The sequence below is a fragment of the Periophthalmus magnuspinnatus genome, chromosome 11 (assembly GCF_009829125.3).
Source record: "Periophthalmus magnuspinnatus isolate fPerMag1 chromosome 11, fPerMag1.2.pri, whole genome shotgun sequence".
Classification (NCBI taxonomy): Eukaryota; Metazoa; Chordata; class Actinopteri; order Gobiiformes; family Gobiidae; genus Periophthalmus; species Periophthalmus magnuspinnatus.
In genome coordinates, this window is record NC_047136.2 from 31,190,507 (window position 1) to 31,207,586 (window position 17,080).

Consider the following 17,080-nt stretch of genomic DNA (forward strand, 5'->3'; position numbering starts at 1 on the left):
TACAGTTTCAATCACAAAATGGCTTCTGTCTTTTTTAAGCAGTCAGTTGGATCCCATATTTGGCTAAAATAAGCTTTTAACCACATAATGTCTCTAACACATAGAATTGAGTTTGATTTTGGTAGGTTTGAGTGTTATACATGCACTCTGAGGTTGATTCCTTCTTGAGAGTTGAAAACACTTTGCCCCGCACACTGTGCATTCTTTACTTACTTCGTCCTTTGTATATATTTTGATTGCAGTATACTAGCTTTCAGCAGCCATTTTGGTTCAAATGAAAAATAAATTAATTGCTCTTTACCATTATCTCTATTTATCCATATGGGCACCGTGAGCTTGGTTTTGCAGAGCAGCACTTTGTAGTGATGATGTCTAAGGTGATGGACCATAAGGAGCAGTAGAATCTGGGCAAGTGCCACAGTTTCAACAGTCAGTCAGCACACTGTTTCTTTGATCGTATTTACAGACAGAACCATACTTTACTAAATACCTGTTGTAGCCACTTAGAAACTCAGGTAATATTTTTAAACCCTGAGCTGGTTCTGAGCTAGAAAATCCAACATGTCTGCACCTGTGTATGGATAAAGTTTGACTAGTAAAATACTGACACATGCACACATCTTTTATACCCTTACAGTAATATTCAATTCTGTGTTTCTTGCACCACTACTTCAGCTTTGAAAATAGTACATTTGTGTACTGCATTATTCTTATAATTGCATTAACTTAAATCACATGCTGTGTCCAGACAGTCATTTTTTAAGTTACTCTTTAAGTTACTCTTACTTGAGTAGGGGTTTTATCAAATATATTTTTACTCTTATTTTAGTCATTTCTGGGGTACTTTTTTGTAGCCTACGTCCAGAGGTGGGTAGAGTAGCCAAGTCAAGTAAGAGTAACGTTATTTCAAAATAATATTACTCAAGTAAAAGTACAAAGAAGTGGTCCAAGAAATTACTCAAGAGAAAACTTCAAATCTGTCAACTGAACATAAAGTTGAAGATTGAGGGAAGATGTTTCGCTGTTCATCCGAGCATCTTCTTCAGAAGTACTGTTACTTCAATAAAAAATATACTCAAATAGGAGTAAAAGTATGCTAACTGAGTACTACCCACCTCTGCATACTTCTACTTGAATTTTATTTAAGTAAGGTTACTCCATGTTTGGCAGAGTTCCCACGTCTGTGAGGGGTCACGTTTGTCCCTTTCCAGATGTGACTTGTGACATGTTCTGGATGTGGGCTGTTTGAGTCCCAGGGGACACCTGCCCTGAAGCTCAGGGGACACCTGCCCTGAAGCCGCAGAGGGGACTACGCATTCCCGTGAATTTGCGCTGTTTGGGAAAAGATGAGATTTGATCGTAAATCACGTCCACCCGCGCTGAGAGGGACTTCAAAACAAAAGCATCATGAAAAAACGAGCTCTTAAAAAATAAAAAATTAAAATTTAAAAATTTAAAAAACAAACAAAAAAAAACAAAAAACAAACAAAACAAAAACAAAAAAACAACGCGTAAATCATTGGTTCTGAAATGTTCCGCACCAAGCACCACCTAAGAATACAGTCGCCTTAAAACGGGAATATGCCAGAAACAAGGTTACGTCATGGCGTCCTAAACAGGGACAAACAAATGAAGGCAAACATTTGAGCACAGAGCACACCGGACTGCGCTGCGCTCTCTGTCTTTGGAACGCTCTCTCCTGGACTGCACCATGTCTGTGCCGTCTGGCCCGGAGATGTACTCCAAACTCATAGACGAGGACGGACTATACAACAACTTCATCCCGGAGCAGAGCCGCAGAGGTACGGGAAAGAGCGCGCAAGGCTCCGGGCTGCATTTTTGGAACATGGTGTATTTTACTGCAAAGTATAAATGAGCTCTGTATGTTATCCTGAAATAGGATACTGGATTCATTTACTGGATTCATTTTAACATTTTTGAGGGCTTTAAGATGTTTATATACAGGACCATATATATATATATATATATATATATATATATATATATATATATATATATATATATATATATATATATATATATATATATATATATATATATATATATATAAAATAGTTGAGTTGTTTGACTTTTTGAATGACACTTGAATGAGAGATTGTATCCAAACCTTTGACTGGTGGTGAATGTTATTTTAAAACTGCCGTCTGCTTATCTCCATGACCATTCCTTCCACCATTCCTTCTACAAATACATTTTTTTCTTCTACTTGTTAAAGTATGACGTTTAACGGAATTACTTTTATAAGTTTAAAATCACAATATTGAGTGTGAAAATAAAACAACCCAAAAAACATAAAGAAGTTGATATGGCTTAGTTTTGTATTGTTCTATTGAAACTTTTTGTGTCTTCAGTCTCTCCATCTGCGGTTCATCTGTCCTCGTCTCAGGGAGGATCAGGCCTAAGTCCCGGTCCGAGTCCTGGTCTAAGTCCTGGCCGGGGTCCTGGTCTGTACCGAGCCTGTACTCTCGCTCTGGCTGCTCTGTGTGTGGTCCTACTCATCTCTGTCATTGCTGTGTCCACCCACAGTGAGTACTGATACTACTTAGAGACAGACCGATAGGCCCCCGATATACCAGCTGGCCGATATATCAGACCGATATTTGCCCTTTTCAGCTCATCGACTAACGGCCTTAAATCTAAAGCTGGTGTTTTATTTGGGCTGACCAGCTGCTTAGAGAAAATGCATAAAGCTTTACTTAAACACTGCGCAGAGGACACAGTACTAAATGTAACTACACTGCTCTTCTGTCCAGTTTATGTTGAATAGGGCTGTGGATGACTTTGTAGTAAATTAAAATGATGTAATTTGGGGAAAATAATAAAAATATATATTATATATATACATATATATTACATATTGGCCCCAAAATATTGGCAGAACTTATCGACCATTGGCTGATATGGAGTCTAATCAGTATCCGCATCGCTCATGAAAAAACCTGTATCGGTTTATCTCTGCTATTACTACTACTGCTACTGCTACTACTACTACTACTACATCATCTACTACTACAACTAGTAGACCAGGAGGGTGAATTGTGTTGCCAAAAAAAACACTTTTATGCTATGCAATATCAGTTTTAAACTAGTGTTGTCATGACACTACAATTTCAAACTTGATTTTAATACTAAGGAGAAGATTTGATGATAATAAAAATAAAAATAAAAATAAGGAATAGACTCGATACCGATACCACGATGATATTAAAAACACTCTTTGTTTAGACAATAGAATGTAATTTTTAACATTAAATGTTGGTACTTTGTGTTCTATTCCCATGTGTGTTATATGTGTGTAATCCCTCAGTGTCTAGTAGGTTCATAGTGGTCCTTGGGTGTATACTAGTCTGTGTGTCTTATACTTGTGAAACATACAGAGACACATCATTATAATCAGATTCAGGAAAGGCTCATTTCTGCTGTGAATGTGAATTTAGACCTGCTCAAATCTACTTTTTCATAACCTTATTAAGCCTCGTTTCTACTGGTTCACTTTGGAGTGGATCGGTATGGGCTTTAAGTGTCTTCACTGTCTAAAGTGTACTGTACCACCCTGTCTGAGGGGTCCGAAGAGTACCCTGGGGAGTTCCAGCTCCCAAAGGGGGCCAGCCTTAATGTTAGAGATAACACACACTCAAGACTGCAAAAAAAAATAAAATAAAATAAAATAGCAATATCTGAAAGTAATAATATCTCACCAAACGCTGACTTGATCTTGTGATAAACCATCCTGTTTCCAGTGACAGCCACTTTACATGTGGAGCCAATATGTGTCACAAAACAAAGCAATGCAATAGCATTTTCCTGTTTATTTATGCATAGAATTCTTGTATAAAGATCGAAAATCTAATATTTCCGGTGCCTAATGCATAAATAAGGTTCATAACACCCTGTAATGCAGTGGGTTATGAGCCAAACCCACTGCATTACATAAAGAGAGGTTAAAACGCGACATAGAGGCACAGAGCTTACTAAAAATCAGAAACAGAGTAGCGTTTATGTTAGCTTTAGCCATGTCTCAGTGTCACAAACTAAACTTTTGTAACTTGCTGAAATGGGCCTTATGATTAAAAATATAATTCAAATACCTTGATATTATGAATAAAAAAGCATTTGTAAGGTTTGGGTAATGTCAGCGTCTCACATGGAAATACAACCCGTCTGGAGGGAGCCACACCAAACCGACCCGCTCTAAGGCGGCCCCAATGAACCGTGCCAGTGCAAAAGAGGCTATAGAGACACACTGACTGTAGCTAAGGCTCTGAACAGGACTGAAAAGGACAGTTGAGGAGAAGAAGCAGAACTTAAAATGATCACTTAAGGAGATTCGTTAAAAATACTTCCTTTCAGAAATGTCTTATTTGACAGATTCAGCTTTTACTGATGGCGTTTCAGTATCAGATCCTCCTTTGTTACATAAACCAGGATCTGACTCAATGATAAACTTCTTCTATGAAATGTCAAATTTGGGAAAAATAATGAGTCCTGGTGAAACTAGTGTGAGTGCTGAAGTGTGGAAAGTAATCCAAGCACATAAAACTCTGGCAGGGTAATATGGCGTACATTTTCACCATGATACAAAAGAGACAGTTTGCGTAAACGATGTACTGGACAATAAAAAATACAAAATACTCAAGAGTGGCATCTATAATATTTGTAGTAATACTACTACTACAAAACAGGGAACAACTGCTCATACATATGAACTATTTGTGTGTTTTTCAGCTCAGAAGAACCAGGCGAGCGTAGGAGATCCAATCCCTGAGACTGAGAAACACAAACAGGAGCTAAACGTTTCTGAGCTCCTGTCTACCATCAACAGGCTTAAGGAGGAGAATCAGCAGCTGTGGGCCCAGATCAACAGCTCCAAAGGTACAGAGACACAAAGAGACAGTCTCCACACTATTACCAGAATCACATTTCACAACATGTTTGTACAGATCGAAACTGCAGGGATAGCAGTTTTTATGCACAGTAAGACAGGAGGTTTTCTTTGGTAAATTGTGGTACTCAGTGATGGTACACAAAAACTGCCATTGTGATTTGCTAATCATCATCCATTCAAATTTTGATTTTGATTTGTTTATGATTAATATTGCATCTTTACTACAGTGCCTCCAAAGGTAGAAAGCAGGAGGACCAGGCTCTTGCAGGTGTTCAGCTCTCCTCAGCTGCTCTCTAGTGCCCCCCATTTCTTCCAAGGACTCCTGCTGGTCTCCAGCCCACCTCTTCTCCTCTTCTCTGCCTTGTAGATTTTCTTGTCTATCCCTTATGAAGTCTCATGCTACAATCAATATTCTGTTCCAACCTCACTGCTGTACAACTGTATATAGAAATGTAAATATGTTATAAGGGCACTATATATATATTTTTTATATTTTTATAACATAAGTTTATTTTATTTTCCCTGGGGGTTTAGCTGGTAAAGACTTACAGTACTTACTTTCTATTTTTCTGCCGGTAAGCTGCATGTCTATAATGACAAGGAATCTCCTATTGGGGATGAATAAAAGTAATTCTGATTCTGATTTCCTTCCCTTCTCTTCACCTCGTGCAGCTGTTCAGCCCTCTCCTCCTCTCCACTGCCCTGTCCACCCCCTGACTGTGTCTGTTTCCTCTCCTGGTCCTTGCAGCCTTCATCTCCAGTGCCCAAAAGACTATATAACCATTATGTTTCTTTTGTCATCTCTTGCAGCTGTCCATCCCCACCCTCCTCTCCTCTGCCCTGTCCGTTCTCTAACCCTCATGTATGTTCTCTTACAGCTGTTCAGCCCTCCTCTCTAATATTTTTCGGGGTCTACATTTATTTGAACTTTTGATTATTTTTCTTCTCTTTGGTAAGATTTGAGTTGTAAAGAGTTGAATTATGGACTTCTATGGCTCATTACATGTTTCATTTATGTATCACAGCTCAAATTCATTAACAATACTGTACAGATTAAATTGTTTTTAGTTTAAATCCTGCTTTAGAGTTACCGTATCAATTGCATAATGATATGCAATATTATTGTTTATCGTCTATACAATATATTTATCGTCAGCAATATATCATACTTCAGCACGCATCATCACACGCGCCCCTTCTATCAACCACATCACACCCATCCTACAGCAACTTCACTGGCTCCCCATCTCACACCGCATCCAATATAAAATCCTGCTCCACACATTCAAAGCCATCCATAACCTTGCACCTCCATACCTCTCAGACCTCCTCCATATTGCCACACCCCCTCGCTCTCTCCGCTCCTCTTCCTCTCTCCATCTCTCTGTTCCCTCAGCCTGGCTTGTCACCATGGGGAGCAGGGCCTTCAGCCGCTCTGCTCCCCAGCTCTGGAACTCTCTCCCCCCTGACCTCCGCAATACTGACACACTCTCACACTTCAAATCCAAACTCAAAACTCACTTGTTCAGACTGGCATATTCTTTATAATCCACAACTACACTGTCCTTTTCAATGTTTGTTTTTATCTGAATGCTTTTAACTGTATGTTCATAAATGTTGATTTTAACTGTCTGTAAATTGTATATTATATTGTATTGTAAGGTGACCTTGAGTGCCCAGAAAGGCGCCCTATAAATAAAATGTATTATTATTATTATTCATCATGACAGAGCTAGTGACCTGTCCACTCTCTAATCCTCATGTATGTTTCTTGTCCTGTTCCTTGTAGCTGTTCAGCCCACCTCTCCTCCTTTCCAGTGCCCTACAGACTGGTTGCTCTTCGGAGGCAGTTGTTACCGCGTCTTCAGAGAGACGCGGAGCTGGGGTGCTGCTCAGTCCTTCTGTGAAAGTCAAGCGGCGCACCTTGCCATCATCCTCACTGCGGAGGAGCAGGTAACAGCACTGCAGAGTAAAGCTGTTGAAACCAGATTTGAAACTGTTGAAACCATTCATAAATATATGTGCCATTGTGTTGGGGCAGAGACTAGTCCTAGTTTAGGGATATTTTACATCTGGTCTAGTCCTGGTAGTATTAAAAATTATAAAAATATAATATTGGTTTTATATTTCAATCACTCTATCAATATAATTAGATTTTTCACTGAGGAGTGATTTATGCACATGGTCTGGTTAAGGAAGGTCAGGCACATTCTATTTACACCATGCTATAGGTAGTAAAAACAATCGGCATGGTCAATGGGTTTGATCAGTGGCACTGTTTGAAGAATGGGTCAAATGCATAGAATGAATTTCCCATACGAGGGATCGGTAAGGTATAGGTAACCTCTCCTCTGTCTCCCTCTTCTCAGACATTTCTATGGAACCTTCTTCCTCGTGGGCACTGGAACTCCTTCTGGTTTGGGATCACAGATTCTCACACAGAGGACGTTTGGAAGTGGGTGGATGGGACTCTGCTGGTTGGAGGGTGAGTGCTACAGAGGCTATTAACCTCATTACAGACATTTATAAATTGACATCACCCATGCTGTTTAGGAGATATAAAACATTCTTGCAAACAAAATGAAAACATATTTTCCTACACTTACTGGGCTTGCCTCTCCACAGATCTGACCTGTAACTTTGCCAAGTGTTGTTACCTGGTGTTGTCTCCAAATGTTCAGTGTAATCTTATGTAATCTAATGATATTCCTTCTCTTTTGTGTTTCATTTTGCAGTTCATTCACTTTATGTTTCTTACCTGACCCAAGACATTCCAACATTTTGGATGGATTTACATAATGTAATTGTCTGAATATTTGCATCAACACTGTGTTAAAAAAAATCACCCCTGTACAATTACTGTACAATATGTGGTAAGGCACTGTACCTGATTTTAAGTTATTCCAAAGTTATTCCTCTCTGACCTTATACATTCAGAGCATCCTAATTATTCGCCGCAATGAGGTTACAAGCTCTTTTCACAACTTTCAGAAACAAGAGCAGTGACGGTAAAGGTAGTGACAATTGGCATGCTTGCAGTGCTCCTCCTGATTCTTGGACTATAATGTGCTTTATAATTAGATGCAGTACACAGTGGACGTATTTGGACCTGCTGCTTAAACAATATCTCTGGCGGCATAAATACATGGGAAAACTCTGCGACAGGGCCTTTAACATTAGACGAGTGAATGAAATGAGACTGGGCCAGGTCCAGAGTTTGCTCTGTTTCTCTGTTTGTTTTGGTCATTAACTTCGACCTTTGAACAGTTTCAGTACAAGGACGTGTAAACCACATGATGTTTATTCTGTGAATCCAAAACAGTGATTTGAAATGAATCACGCATATGATATTTTTCCAGCTTCTGCTTTTAACACATTTTTGTTCAGATGCAGCAGATTCAGACTCTTCCTCTTTTGTCCATTCATTATTTCTCTTCCTCTTTTCATTGGATCTTTTTCTCAGATTTTAGTCAGAAATGTTATCCCACTGATATTTTAAACTTAAGTAGATAAAAAAAAAAAAAACAATAAATCCACTTTTTGCTACTAAAATGTCTATATAGTGTTTTAACCATCAGACTTATGACAAGTCACACTTAGGACCCTAAGGACATAGATATCCACTTACAAAAACAGGTGTAAAGTCATCATAGATTAGTATGTTTTCTAAATTGCTTCTAAAATTGAGATATGGTCCATAAAACTGATGCCAGGTTATAATCAGGAACATTTTATGGGTCTCGAAAGCTCATTTTTAGTTTTACAATCAGTTCTGAGGCGTCCTTCCTGTGATGTTCATAGAGGTAATAACTTACCTAGCAACCATAATGACAGGAGCCAAAACTTGTCTAAATCACTCAATAGTTATGATTAGGCTAATAAAATCAATGACAACACATATATTTTGGTTTAAAAAGGTTTAAACTGTCAGAAATATGCTTTCCTTGTGAAAATAACTTGTCTATTGGGGTTTTGGATGGAGTTTTCTGTGTTGATGACAGAAGCAGAGGTTTTACAACTCAGAGCTATTTACTTACTTTTGCTTTCTGCTCAATTTTTTTTCACAAACTGCCGCTAACAAAAGAATTCTTTCTATGAATGCTGTCAAAACTCTAAACAACGAATTAATGCGCTACAAGCATGGATATTATTATTACTACAAGCAGGATGCTCCCTGTGACTTCCAGGGGTAAGCAGCAAACAGTTACTCTCAGAAGAGAGTGAAAAAACTGCTACTTTGAACTTAAACCTGAGTGATATGGTGTCTTTTCCAAAACTCTGTAAAGACAAGAATGCCAAGCCAACACAACAAATATTAAAGACAAACATATTATTGATACTGTCCCAGACAGATGTTAACATACAAACAGAAAATTGGCAAAAGAGCGGCGGCAGACAAGCGATTTGTGCTAAAATTCAAGGTCAGAGATACACTGCTGTTGGGCGATATTGCTATCAGAGATGTGAGCCACAGAGGGATGCAAACCTGCTCCTATCTCATTTACACTGTTTGAGATCACAAAACTCCTACCAAAAGTTTTGCCAAAACACCAAGAAGCTAAACAGCTGATTGTGCACGTGGGTGCAGTTGACACCAGAATGGAACAAACTGAAATCTTGAAAAGGGATTTCATTAAATTATTTGAGGAACTTGATAAAGTGGAGGTTAAGACATTCATTAGTGGACCTCTTCCCAGCATAGACAGAAGAAAGATGAACAAATTTACCCGGCTGTTTCAGCTGAACACATGTCTGTTCAACGTTTGTGCAAGGGGTTCAGCAGCCCCACCACCTTCCCAAGTGAAGGATTCATCTCATCCCTCACCCAAACTCCCCCCTGCTCCACCTCCTCGGCCCACACCTGGTCCCTTACCAAAATTCCCCCCTGCTCGCCCTTCCCTGCCTTCCCCGAGCTGTTATCACCAAGAGCTAGGACACACAGGGCCTCTACTCTCTCAGGACATACAGTCTTGATAAAGATAATATCATGCTGAGGCCCTGTGATGGAGCTATATCTACATTTACACCACGTAGACTGATCAACAGAAGGACAGTTAGACTGACTGAGAAATTTAGTTCACATTCCCTGTAAGAAGATAACATCCATTTATCGATGATTTTACTGATTTTACCATTTATAAAATAATAATGGCTTACACTTGTAATTGTCAAACTTGTGTAACTTGTCAAAGCCTCTCAAAGCTCTACACTACAGTCATTATTCATTTACTCCCGCTACTATTGTAGCCACAGCTGCCCTGGGGCAGACTGATGGAAGTGAGACTGCCAATCTGCGCCAGCGGCCCCTCGGACCACCACCAATCATTCACTGAGCAGGACTCGATTCTCCGACCTTCGGGTTGGGGGACCAACACTCTAACCACTGAGCCACTGTCGCCATACAAGAATAAATTAATAAGGCAAAGCAAGGCAAGTTTATTTGTATAGCACAGTTTGTACACAAGGTAATTCAAAGTGCTTTACAGAATAAGAAAGACATTAAAATCACACAAATCAAAACATAAATAATTACAAATAATCATCATAAAATTACCATTAAAAGAGAAAAGTGCAGAATAAAAACCTTTCAGTCATATGCACAGCTAAACAGAACTGGTTTGAGCCTGGATTTAAAGATTGTCAAAGTAGAGGCCTGTCTAAGTATTTTGAGATTAAGAAAAAAATAATATTATTGTTCAATTTTGGACAAAAAACAAAAATGGCATTAAAAACACTTTTGTTGTTTTAAATAAATTAATAAAAAAGGGCAAACGGAATGCCAATTTTCCTACTCACATTCTGACAAATGACGGATGTTTTCTCAGTCAACCTAAGGAAATAGCTAATTAATTTAAGAATTATTTTAGTAATATTGGTTCTAAATTGGCAAAAGATATTCCGGAATCTAATCATGAGAATAATCAGTAGAATACCTAAGGAGGATAAAACAATATTCCTACAAGGAACAGATGAGATGGAAATATGTACCAGAGTCAAACAAAGCAAGAACAGAAATTCAACAGATTGGAATGGACTAGACATGTGTGCTGAAAGAAACCATTGACTACATAGTTAATCCAATCACCTGTATTTTTAATTTATCTTTGCAGTTGGGTGTATTCCCTGAAGGGATGAAGACGGCAAAGGCTATCCCTATTTAGAAGTCCGTTAATCAACATGATCTCACAAATTAGAGACCTATGTCTCTATTGTCTCATTTTGAAAAAAAAATTAGAGAAATAATTCCATAAAAGATTATACAATTACTTCAAAAGAAATAATATACTTTGTGAACAGTAATATGGCTTTAGATCAAATAGAACCACTACTTTGGCTTTAATAGATCTAGTCGAAAATATATATGATACAATAGACAATAAACGATACGCAATTGGAGTGTTTCTAGATTGAACTAAAGCTTTTGATACAGTCAGTCACAACCTACTACTCAGGAAATTGCACAGATATGGAATCACGGGTGTGGCTTTCTGTTGGATCAAAAGTTATATAGAAAATAGATCACAATATTTTCACGTAAATGGAGTTGATTCAGAGCTCCAAACAGTGACTTGTGGTCCCCCGGTCAGTGTTGAGCCCTTTGCTCTTTATTTTGTATAATAATGATGTTTGGTTTCAAAAGTTTTACACCTTATATTATTTGCAGATAATACAAATATAATACATTGTGGTAATAATTTAGAAACAGTAATTGAGGAGGTAGAAAAAGACCTAAAGTTGCTGAAAAGCTGGTTTGACTCAAATAAATTAACTTTAAATCTAAAGAAAACTAAATTCATAGTATTTACAAATCGCCAAACAAATGTGAGCAGGAATTTAATTATTCATAATACATTGATAGATCAAATAAATCAAATACAGTTTTTAGGCATAATAATCCAAAATAAGATAAGTTGGAAAAGTCACATACAATATATAAAGACAAAATGAAAAAACATTGTTCATTTTGTACAGTTCATTGATACTTCCAAACATGATTTACGGCGTGGAAGTGTGGGGCAACACATACCAAACAAACACCATTCATATTACTACTGTCCAATAATGAGCAATGCAAATCATGAATAAAGCCCCTTGCAGGGCTCATACTAATGAATTTTTTTATCCAAAAAAATACAATGAAATTCAAGGACCTGGTAGACTGTAGAACCGCACAATTTATAAAATTAAGAATAAACAATTACCATTTCATATTGAAGATCTCTTTTAAAATTGGGATAGTGTTTATATTCGAGGGCATTAGGTATTTCAAAAACCAAGGGTTAGCATGTCAGCGAGCCCACCCACAACAGAGGGCACACTCTGGACCTGCTCATTAGAAAAGGAGTAAGTATTTCAAATGTCAGTATGGTGGATGTTGCTCTGTCTGATCATTTCAGTGTCTTCTTTGACCTGTTTGTTATTCCCAAACCAGCAGCTGCAGTTGTTCGAAGGAGACACATAAATGATAACACAGGTGCACTGATGATGGAAATGATACACTTGATACACAAATGCCTCATGTTCTAATGTTGATGATTTGTTGAACTCTGTGACTTTGAGTGTTTTGAATGTTCTGGACATCATTGCCCCGATGAAGGTTAAAATGGTTAAAAATAAGCAGAAGGCGAGATGGAGGAATGATGACTCGGTCAGGGCACAGAAAACAGAGTGACCGGAGGGCCAAGCAGGAGTGGAGTCAAAGCTCCAGGTTCATTATGAGATTTACAGAGAAAAGATGCACCTGTACAACCACACTTTATGTAGAACAAGGAAGATTTATTTTTTGGACATTATTGGAAGTTGCAGTAATAACTCTATAACAGGTTAACAAACCCTCCGCTGCCATTAGAACTAATTTCCACATCTAAGTGCAATGAGTTTGCAGTATTCTTTAATGACAAGGTTGAGAGCATTAAAAATGCCATCAATTTCACAGCACAAATGACACCCCTGCAGCCACTTAGACACTTAGAGCTGACTTACTTTGCACCTGTAACTGACAAAACTGTCCAAGAGATGGTCACCATTCTGAGTTCATCTACATGCTGCCTCGATGTGTTACTGTTACAACCCAGCTCGTTTGGGACAGGGAAGTAACAAAAAGAAAACTAAGATGGATAAACGGTAAAATAAGAAGTAGTTTAATTAACAGGAAAGTAAGGGTAAACTAAACAAAAGGGAACTAAACATGTATAAACAAAGGTTCCTTGCAAGGATTTAAACCAAAAAACAAAGGTAAAGTAACTAAACATGAATTTTACAATAACAAAATCTTACAAACAGACAAACACAGTCAGTACTGACAATCAAAGAGTCTCATAAATCAAGGCCACTACCCCTGTAGTGACTGAACTGAAGAGACACACACACAAAGGCACACTGGCCACTCCACGGATCCAGCAGCCATGTTTAAAGGGGAAAAACAGGAAGACTTAGGAACACACAAACAAACACAAACAATAAAAAGGACTTAAGGCCCAGGGCCGTAACAGTTACCCACTAAATTTTTAAAGTCTGTGCTCCACAGTTTGCTGTCTGTCACCACTCGTTTGCATACTTAACATGTCACTTCAATCTGGAACATTCCCAAGAGCTGTGAAAAGTGAGGTTTTCAAGCCTCTCCTAAAGAAGAGCAGTCTTGATGCCACAATATTGAACAATTACCTACCAGTCTCAAATCTACCGTTTTTAGGCAAAGTCCTCGAAAAAGTTGTTTACCAACAGCTTCTTAACTTTCTCCAGATGAACAACTCCTTCGATGTTTTCCAGTCAGGTTTTAGACCCCACCACAGCACTGAGACTGCTCTTATCAAGGTGACAAATGACGTCCACCTGAACACTTATGCAGGCAAAGACTAGAGGCAAAGACAACTGTGCGGACATCTCTGGTACAGCACTAAACTGGTTGAAGTCCTGTCTAGAAAACAGGGAGTACCTTTTTGAAATTAGAAAATATATCTCAGATAAAATGTCCCTGACCTGTGGGGTGCTCCAGGGGTCAATCCTGGCACCCCTGCTGTTAAATCTCTATATGCTGCCATTAGGCCAGTTAATACACAATAATGTGTCTTACCACAACTCTGCAGATGACACTCAGATCTATGTCTCACTGGCAGCCGGTGAATATGGACCAGTGGATTCACTCTGCCACTGCATCCAACAGATCAGTGTGTGGATGCAAAACAACTTTCTCCAGCTAAACTCAGACAAGACTGAAGTCATCATCTTTGGCCACAGAAACATAGAGAAAGTGTCAGCAGTCACCTCCCGTCTCTCTCTCTCTAAAACCTTCAAATCAGACTAGAAATCTAGGGGTAATAATGGACTCAGACTTCAACTTTAACAGCCACATCAAATCAATAATATCTGCTGCTTTTTACCATCTAAAAACATTGCAAAAATCAAAGGCATACTGCCAAAACCAGACTTGGAGAGACTTATCCATGCATTTGTCTCAGGTAGGTTAGATTTACTGTAATGGCCTACTCACTGGCCTCTCCAAACGAGTGTTAAGACAGCTGCAGTACATCCAGAGCACTGCTGCTCGGGTCCTGACTAGAATCAGGAAGTACGAGCACATGCGTCCTGTGCTCAGGTCTCTGCACTGGCTCCTGTGGCTCAGGAGACTTTAAAGCAGCTCTGCTTGTGTACAAGTCTCTCTGTGGACCAGCACCAAAGTACATGTTAGTGCCATATGAACCATCTCACACTTTGAGGACTTCAGGGACCGGTCTCCTGCTGGTGCTCAGAGTCAGGACTAAACATAGAGAATCAGCATTTAAGATTTATGCAGCTAAAACCTGGAACAATCTTCCTGATGTGAGACACGCCTCCACTTTGACAATCTTTAAATCCAGGCTCAAAACTGTTCTGTTTAGCTGTGCATATGACTGAAAGGTTTTTATTCTGCACTTTTCTCCTTTAATATTAAACTTATGATGAGTGTTTGTGATTAGTTATGTTTCGATTTGTTGTATTGTGATTTTAATGTGTTTTTTATTCTGTAAAGCTGTAAAGCTGAACTGTACTATACAGATAAACTTGCCTTGCCTTTACTGCAGCTTAAATTGTGGTATGTATTTAGTACAGGTACTATCCCATCAAACCAAGAATTATGCATTATGCAGAATTATGCGTATGCACTTTGAGTATTTTTCATATTATATTTTGTATTATTAAACGTCTTCCCCTGCTGTTATCTCTGGTGCAGGTTCTGGGAGGAGGGAGAGCCCAATAACCACATAGACGAGGACTGTGGATACATTGTGAAGACTCGGGTTCTGAGCAGAGTGGCGATTCGCAGCTGGTACGATGCCCCATGTACCATGAGTCTGCCTTTTATCTGTGAGAAGGAGGGGCCAGGAGCAACCACCAAGAGGCCAAATTAGAACGCAACACAGACTGCAGAACCACCCAAACGAACCACTGACCAATCCCTCCATCTGTGAGAAGAAGGGCCCAGGAGCAACCATCAAGAGTTCAAGCTAACTAAACCAGCCACCTAAACCAGAGCACCACCTAAATCTGAGCACCACCTAAACCAGAGCGCCACCTAAATCAGAGCACCACCTAAACCAGAGCACCACCAAAAGTGAACCACCGACCAAGCCCTCGGTGAGAAGAAGGGCCCAGGAGCGACCATCAAGAGTTCAAGCTAACTAAACCAACCACCTAAACCAGAGCACCATCCAAAGTGAACCAGAGACCCCGCCTTCACATTGTGTGAGAGAGAAAAAAAATTTTTTATATACATTTTATCAGGTCCACCATCCTTTTTCTTCTGCTTTATCTGGGGCCGGGTCACGGAGGCAGCAGTTTCAGCAGGGAGGCCCAGACTTCCCTCTCCACACCTCCAGCTCTTTAAGGAGGATCCCGAGGCGTTCCCAGGCCATACCCAAGCCACTTCAGATGGCAGTGGCTCTATTTCGAGCTCCTCCCGTGTGACTGAGGTCCTCACCCTATCTCTAAGGGAGCGCCCAGCGACCCTGCGGAGGAAACTAATTTCGGCCACTTGCATGCGTGATCTTGTCCTTTCGGTCATTACACAAAGCTCATGACCATAGGGGCAGGGAACGTAGATTGACAGAGAGTAAATCGAGAGCTTTGCCTTTCGACTCAGCTCCTTCTTTACCACAACAGACCATTACAGCAACCACATCACTGCGGAGGCTGCACCGATCCGCCTGCCAATCTCTCGCTCCATCTTTCTCTCACTCGTGAACAAGACCAGATACTTGAACTCCTTCACTTGAAGCAAGGAATCACCACCCACATAGAGAGGGCGCCACCTTTATCCGGTCGAGAACCATGGCCTCGGATCAGTTTGCATTGCCGACATTATCAGGTGAAATCTCAATATTTGTTGAGTATTTTTGTAAGAATTTTTCCTTTTTTTTTTATAAATCAATCCAATGTTTAGGTCAACAACAAAGTGATTTTTATGTGGAATATATATAACACCGTACTGCTGTGTGTAATTTTTGTTTGTATCAAAAATAATTGTAAATAATAAATCAGATTTTCTATTTTTAAATGTGACATGTTTTAATCTAATAAAAAAGTATCTCATCTGTCTCAGGACGTTGTGGGTTAGACTCCTGATCTGTCTGAGTGGAGTTGCATGTTCTGCCTGTGGTACTGTGGCTACCCTTATCATACGACATGTAATAGATATTGTTTCCAGCAGAGGGCACTCAAAGCTAAGACATTGTTCTATTCCTTGTGCAATTCCTCATTTTATTAAAATATAAAATAATTAGTAATAACACAACACATTTTTTGGTTAAATGCAGAATTCTATGTTTATTATAAATTTTCAGTTCAATGTGGTCTGTTTTTTTTTTTTTTTTTTACAGAGGAACTGCTCAAATGTCAAACGCCCCTAAGTCTTTCACGTTTTCACAGATTCTTAAAAACAAAATTATGTCATTAGTAAATTAAATCATAAAAGACACTGTACAAGCTCTAGGCCAGCTCCAGCTATCAAAAATACTCCTTAAAATGTACAGAATTTCTACATACAGTTAAGTGCCATAAGACCATCAAAATCTATGTATTTTTCAAAAACTAATCATGATTTTTGAAGTTTAGATGGAAATTCTGCTCATTTGTGCTATCATTTTCACACATTTAATTAACCTCTGAGCAGTGAGTGTTATTTACATGCAATTGGAT

At 39.1% G+C, this 17,080-nt stretch overlaps 1 protein-coding gene across 1 annotated transcript; it reads left to right on the top strand.

Annotated features, from left to right (window-relative positions):
• The first annotated feature begins 1,608 nt into the window (after nucleotides 1–1,608).
• LOC117393393 (CD209 antigen-like protein C) lies at nucleotides 1,609–16,505 on the top strand. Its single transcript, XM_033991514.2, has 6 exons — nucleotides 1,609–1,802; nucleotides 2,373–2,546; nucleotides 4,747–4,893; nucleotides 6,696–6,859; nucleotides 7,276–7,391; nucleotides 15,117–16,505. The coding sequence occupies exons 1-6, from the start codon at nucleotides 1,712–1,714 to the stop codon at nucleotides 15,292–15,294; spliced, it is 870 nt and encodes a 289-aa protein (XP_033847405.1). The 5' UTR covers nucleotides 1,609–1,711; the 3' UTR covers nucleotides 15,295–16,505.
• The last annotated feature ends 575 nt before the right edge of the window (nucleotides 16,506–17,080 follow it).